The 6,000-nt window shown below is 40.6% G+C and overlaps 2 protein-coding genes across 3 annotated transcripts; both read left to right on the top strand.

Moving 5' to 3' along the window:
* Positions 1-84: 84 nt before the first annotated feature.
* LOC18055368 (photosystem I chlorophyll a/b-binding protein 6, chloroplastic) lies at positions 85-2,222 on the top strand. Of its 2 annotated transcripts, none has more exons than XM_006452777.2 (5): positions 85-213; positions 349-525; positions 638-675; positions 1,343-1,857; positions 1,971-2,222. In XM_006452777.2, exons 1-5 carry the CDS (start codon positions 167-169, stop codon positions 1,986-1,988), a joined length of 795 nt encoding a protein of 264 aa, XP_006452840.1. In that variant the 5' UTR covers positions 85-166; the 3' UTR covers positions 1,989-2,222. The 2 variants fall into 2 exon arrangements, with proteins under 2 accessions (XP_006452840.1, XP_006452839.1); XM_006452776.2 differs by having other exon boundaries at positions 346-525.
* Positions 2,223-2,390: 168 nt separating this feature from the next.
* On the top strand, positions 2,391-5,011 carry LOC18055569 (pollen receptor-like kinase 3). The gene is made up of 2 exons (XM_006452775.2): positions 2,391-4,005; positions 4,106-5,011. Exons 1-2 carry the CDS (start codon positions 2,625-2,627, stop codon positions 4,678-4,680), a joined length of 1,956 nt encoding a protein of 651 aa, XP_006452838.1. The 5' UTR covers positions 2,391-2,624; the 3' UTR covers positions 4,681-5,011.
* The last annotated feature ends 989 nt before the right edge of the window (positions 5,012-6,000 follow it).

The following is a 6,000-nucleotide window of genomic DNA, read 5'->3' as shown; positions in this document are numbered from 1 at the left end:
GTTATGATACCATGCTATTTCACTTTTTTTTCCTCTCCTTAGTCATCCGGTTTTATCCTCAGACGACTACCCTGTGTGTGCAAATAAATACATTTTTTATGTATATAGAGTCGAATAGTAGATAAGCTCCCGACTGAGCAAAGCTTTGCCATCTTCATTCTCATCCATGGCCCTAGCCATTGCTTCTGCAGCACTTTCAACCCTCCCATTCAGGTTACATACACAACAATTTCTTTAATTATGAAGAATTATTATTATTATTTTTTACATTGAATGGATATAGATTTATTGCCTTTCATGCATTGAAACAATTCTCCTGCTATTTTCCTATTCAATCGTGAACAGCAGCAGGTGCAGGGACATACCTCAGAAATGTTTTACAGAGAAGATTACAAAATGCCTAGTGGGAAGAAGTGGTGTGATAGTGAATGCAACAAAAGGAGTGTCAAGTGTTTGTGAACCGCTCCCTCCGGACAGACCATTGTGGTTCCCTGGCAGCACACCGCCCTCTTGGCTTGATGGCAGGCATTCTCTCTTCTTAATTCCGTTTGTAACCGATGACTGTGTAATTAGAATTGGCATTTTCTTTTTTTCTGGGTATCATGGTAATATGACTTCTTATCTCTGTGTTGAACAGCCTTCCGGGAGATTATGGCTTCGATCCTCTTGGATTAGGTATGAATTCTAAATGTGTTTAGAATTAATTAAGCATCTTTCCGGAATATTATGCTGAACTTTTGGTTATAATGATGATCAAACCTTTTTTTTTTAATTTTTTTTTAACCTTGTTTTTCCTGCTACATTTGATAGATTTAACTCTTCTCAATTGTAAGTTATTCCTCAGATAATTGATTGTGTTATAAGTGAAAAGAATTAATGGCGGGTGAGTCGGTTCTGTCATCTGGGTATAAGATTAGTCTTAAGTAGGACAGGCATCTCATAAGACAGGTACATTATGTCATTTATGCCCTTCCTATAGAATCTTACCACATACTCAGTGATTTTGAAATTTCTCGATTATTGATGGTGATTATAGTAACAAGGAAGAACATTTGAAAGTTGAAACATAGAGCATAATTTTATTGGATTGTCCCATGTGACCATGTCCTGCCTAAATATTTTTTTCCAGGGAAAGGCAAGCAGGACGCTTAATTAGCTTGTATGTTAAGGTCATTAACCTTGTCTTTATTTCTTGGAGGGGCACTCGGAGTACCTTTCAGAAGTAGCTCATCCTTCATTTTGCTACAAGAACTTCTAATATGATATAAGTTGCTGACAATTGACATCCAACATGGTAGATTTGTACACATGGCTCATCCCTAAATTAAATCTTATTTTCCAGGGTCTGATCCAGAGTTGCTTAAATGGTTTGCTCAAGCTGAGCTAATTCATGGCAGGTGGGCAATGCTGGCTGTGGCTGGAATCCTCATACCAGAATGGCTTGAAAGCATTGGCCTCATTGAGAACTTCTCATGGTATGATGCTGGTTCTCGTGAATACTTTGCAGACCCTACAACTTTATTTGTGGTTCAGTTGGCCTTGATGGGATGGGTAGAAGGCAGAAGATGGGCTGATATAATTAATCCAGGATGTGTTGACATTCAACCAGATCTCCCAAACAAGACAAAGCCGAAGCCAGATGTTGGCTACCCTGGTGGGATATGGTTTGATCCCATGATGTGGGGAAGAGGGTCCCCACAGCCTGTGATGGTGTTGAGGACTAAGGAGATAAAGAACGGGCGTCTTGCTATGCTAGCTTTCGTTGGCTTCTGCTTCCAAGCCATTTATACAGGGCAGGGTCCCCTTGAAAACTTGGCCTGCCATGTTGCCGATCCTGGTCATTGCAACGTATTCTCGGTGAGGTTTATTCCAAATTCACCCCAAAAAAAAATATATATATATTTTTAAACATCTTTGATCTGAAAAAGAGTTGCATTTCTTATATTTTCAATGCATAATTGTTTTTTCAGGCTTTCACATCACAATGATCCTGGGATTGGTACTGAGAAGAATCCCAAAATTTGAGCTGTAGAATCAACAACCAGGGATACATGCATTTACAGTGTATGGTCTTTTGTCATGGGCAGAACAATTGTACATACAAAAGTCTAAGAGTAGTTCTAGAATTTGATTTGATTCTTGATTCTTAAGATAAATCAACCAAATTTCTATATTCAGGCGATTCAAAGCAAAATAACGCGTAGTTATGAAATTTCTGAAAATTGTGTTTTAAGGGAAAAATAAGGCCCGTCTATTTTAAGATTGTTTATGAAGTACCAAAAGAACATGGGGACGTGTGTTGTGGTAAAGATTAATTACATCATGGAATTTCATTGCGGAAAAAAGGGGAATTGTGACATGTTTTATTAAATTAGGCTGACGACGTCAACAAAGTTGCTAACCTGCCTCTCAATGATTTGCTTGTCAATCCTCAACTCCAGTCCTATTCTTAGAATCTCTGGTAACACGCCAGCTCCGTTTCCAAACCCCACAATGCACAAGGAAAAAAAGCAACCCAAACAAATAATTACCAGAGACAACCACACAATCTCTCCGAACAGCGCGGCTCGTAATTGCTATCCGGAGCTGTCTCCTTCCGGGCTCAGGCTAATTCAGCCTTGGCAATGGTCGTTGTTCGCCTCCACCAACTCCTCCTCCTCCTCCTCCTCATCCTGTATCCATCCAAGCACACCTTCTCCTTACCCGATAACCAGGCTCTTATTCTATTCAAGAAATCTTTGGTCCATAATGGAGTCTTGGATTCCTGGGATCCAAAACCAATCTCCAATCCTTGTACTGACAAGTGGCAAGGCGTCATGTGCATCAATGGAGTTGTTTCAAGCCTCTTCTTACAGAACATGTCTCTCTCTGGAACCATCGATGTCGAAGCATTACGTCAGATTGCCGGACTTACAAGTATCTCTCTTCAGAACAATTTTTTCACAGGTGCGATCCCAGAATTTAATAAACTCGGTGCTTTGAATGCTCTATACTTGTCTAGCAACAACTTCTCGGAGGAAATACCGGATGATTTTTTTGCACCCATGACGCCTCTGCAGAAACTTTGGCTTGATAACAACAAATTCACCGGGAAAATCCCTGACTCTCTAATGAATCTGCAAAATCTCACAGAATTACATCTCCATGGCAATGGATTCTCAGGGCTAATACCAGAAACAATACAGCCCACATCTATAGTTTCCCTGGACTTCTCAAACAATAACCTGGAAGGAGAAATCCCCAAGGGCTTATCCAAATTCGGTCCCAAACCATTTGCCGATAATGATAAACTTTGTGGTAAGCCCCTTCGGAAACAGTGCAACAAACCTACACCCCCGCCTACAGAGCCACCAGCTTCAGAGCCACCAGCCACAGAGCCGCCTTTACCGCCATACAATGAACCACCAATGCCATATAGTCCCGGTGGCGCCGGCCAAGACTACAAGTTGGTGATTGCTGGGGTTATTATTGGTTTCCTAATTATTTTCATAGTGGTAGCAGTCTTTTACGCAAGGCGTAAGGAACGTGCTCATTTTAGCATGTTAGAAAAGGACCATGATCGTAATAACCGAGTAGTGGAAGTTCACGTACCTGAATCCACCAGCAGCAGCAGCCAGAAGTACACGGAGACATCGAGCCGAAAAAGCAATTTAAGTCGGAAATCATCGAAAAGGGGCGGTGGAATGGGTGACCTGTCGATGATAAATGATGACAAAGATCCGTTCGGGTTAGCGGATTTGATGAAGGCAGCCGCTGAGGTTCTAGGAAATGGCGGCTTGGGCTCCTCTTATAAGGCTGCAATGGCCAATGGATTAACCGTGGTAGTGAAAAGGATTAGGGAGATGAACCAACTAGGAAGGGATACTTTCGATGCTGAAATGAGAAGGTTAGGAAGAATCAAGCACCCAAATATTTTGGCACCTTTGGCTTATCATTTTCGGAGGGACGAGAAGCTCGTGGTTTCTGAATACATGCCTAAAGGCAGCCTTTTATTCCTCCTTCATGGTATGTGATTGTCTGATAATATATTAGACTGGATATGTATATATCTATTTTTATAGTAGCTGGCATTTTATTAATCTAAATATTAATCTTAACTCTTCAGGTGAAAAAGGGATTTCTCATGCTGAGCTGAATTGGCCTACTCGATTAAACATAATCAAGGGAGTGGCGAATGGTTTGAGTTTCATTCATTCAGAATTCGCATCGTATGAACTGCCTCATGGGAATCTCAAGTCTAGCAACGTTCTTCTGAGCCAAGACTACGTGCCATTACTCGGCGACTTTGCTTTTCATCCGTTAACAAACCCAAACCACGCAGCACAAACAATGTTTGCTTATATATCTCCGGAGTACATCCAACACCAGCAACTTTCTCCAAAGTCGGATGTCTATTGTCTCGGGATTCTCATACTTGAAGTCATCACAGGAAAGTTTCCGTCTCAGTATCTGAGCAATGCCAAAGGGGGAATTGATGTTGTGGAATTGGTGAGTTCGCTGATAGGGGATCAGGATAGAGTGGCAGAATTGATCGATCCCGAGATATCGGCCAATGCAGAAAATTCGATTGGTATGATGGTACAACTCCTGAAAATTGGGCTTGCTTGTACCGAGAGCGAACCTGCGAAACGGCTAGACTTGGAGGAAGCCTTAAAGATGATAGAAGAAATACACGATTAAAGGGAATTTCAATCTCAGCTTTTGAGCGATCAGCCGTAGATCAAATGCTAGTGGATTATCTATTAGACAAACCATAGGAGAGGTGGTCGTCCTTATATGCATGCAAGCATGTGCCCTCACGTTTTCAATAATTCGTAAGAGATCGGAAATTTTAATTGCATGCTTTTGCAATGGGGATCCCGGCGCGTAAATCGTTCGGAACAAGGGAATTATACATGGAAACATGAAATGGTAAACAGTTTTGTTTTTGACACTTCAAATTACTGCCAGACGAGAAACGCCTGTACATGGAATTCAAGAGGAATTTTAAAGTTTCACTGCTTAAAATTAGGACGAGAACAAAAAAAAAAAGAATTTAAAACTGGATTATATATCTCAAATTTAGATGTAGAATGAGTCCGATTGATCAATCTGGAGAAAATCTCAAATACATATGGGGAATTACGTCGCATATGTACCAAGATTCAATGGAGGTACAAAAGAATTTCTACATAAAATTGATCGTACATATTTATTTTAAAACTATTTTCTCCAAGATGCATGCAGGGCTTGAATATTGCTTTTTTGCCGTTAATGAATGTATCGATCTCCCTCTTCTCTTTTTAGTTGCAATTAACTTTTAAAGATTTAATTGTTGTTATATGTACATATCTATTATCCATGGTTAAAATTTATTCTTTTATTACTCCTCTTTATCTCACTACCCAATGCATACCACGTGTAAGAAAAAAGTTAACATAAGAAGAGAATCATACTCCTAAATCTTAAGAATAAGAGTGCTGCTAGGTATCGAGAGGGACGAGAGAAGGACGACAGAAACAACATTCTCTCCTGCCGTTTCTCCTCTCGTTCCTCTCACTCATTAAACATTAAAAAAATAAAAAAAATGAATAAAAAAATGGCGTGACATCCAACTTTCACTTTCCTTCTCACGCATGCTTCACTTTCACTTTCCTCAGTTCTCACGCAGGCTTCACTTTCAGGCTTCACTTTCACTTTCCTCTCTCTCTCACGCAGGCTTCACTCTTCCCTTTCCTCTCTCACGCAAATCACGGCCTCCCTCTCCAGCCCGAGCAACTGTTCACGGCCTCCTCCCTCTCCCCCTCTCTCGGCTCTCTCGGCAAACATTAAGTGAGCGGTGGCTTTTTTCAGCTTGTTCTTTTTGTTTTAATTTTCTGTTATGTGAAAGATCTGGCACGTATTGTGGAATTTAAGCTTGTTTTTTTGGGTGTTTTTGGGTGTTGTTGGTGGGTCTCGTTGGAATTTAAGCAATGTTAATTTTGTTGCGGGTTATGTTATGAATTTTGTTTTATTTGGTGT

This window comes from Citrus clementina, unplaced genomic scaffold, assembly GCF_000493195.1.
Source record: "Citrus clementina cultivar Clemenules unplaced genomic scaffold, Citrus_clementina_v1.0 scaffold_1, whole genome shotgun sequence".
Lineage (NCBI taxonomy): Eukaryota > Viridiplantae > Streptophyta > Magnoliopsida > Sapindales > Rutaceae > Citrus > Citrus x clementina.
This window is presented reverse-complemented; position numbering and strand designations above follow the sequence as displayed.

Bases quoted from the DNA above. Each gene is read 5' to 3' on its own strand.
- LOC18055368 (XM_006452776.2), top strand. From the start codon at position 167: ATGGCCCTAGCCATTGCTTCTGCAGCACTTTCAACCCTCCCATTCAG. The intron at 214-345 runs GTTACATACACA...AATCGTGAACAG, and splicing joins CTTTCAACCCTCCCATTCAG to CAGCAGGTGCAGGGACATAC. The intron at 526-637 runs GCATTCTCTCTT...TGTGTTGAACAG, and splicing joins CCCTCTTGGCTTGATGGCAG to CCTTCCGGGAGATTATGGCT.
- LOC18055569 (XM_006452775.2), top strand. From the start codon at position 2,625: ATGGTCGTTGTTCGCCTCCACCAACTCCTCCTCCTCCTCCTCCTCATC. The intron at 4,006-4,105 runs GTATGTGATTGT...TTAACTCTTCAG, and splicing joins CCTTTTATTCCTCCTTCATG to GTGAAAAAGGGATTTCTCAT.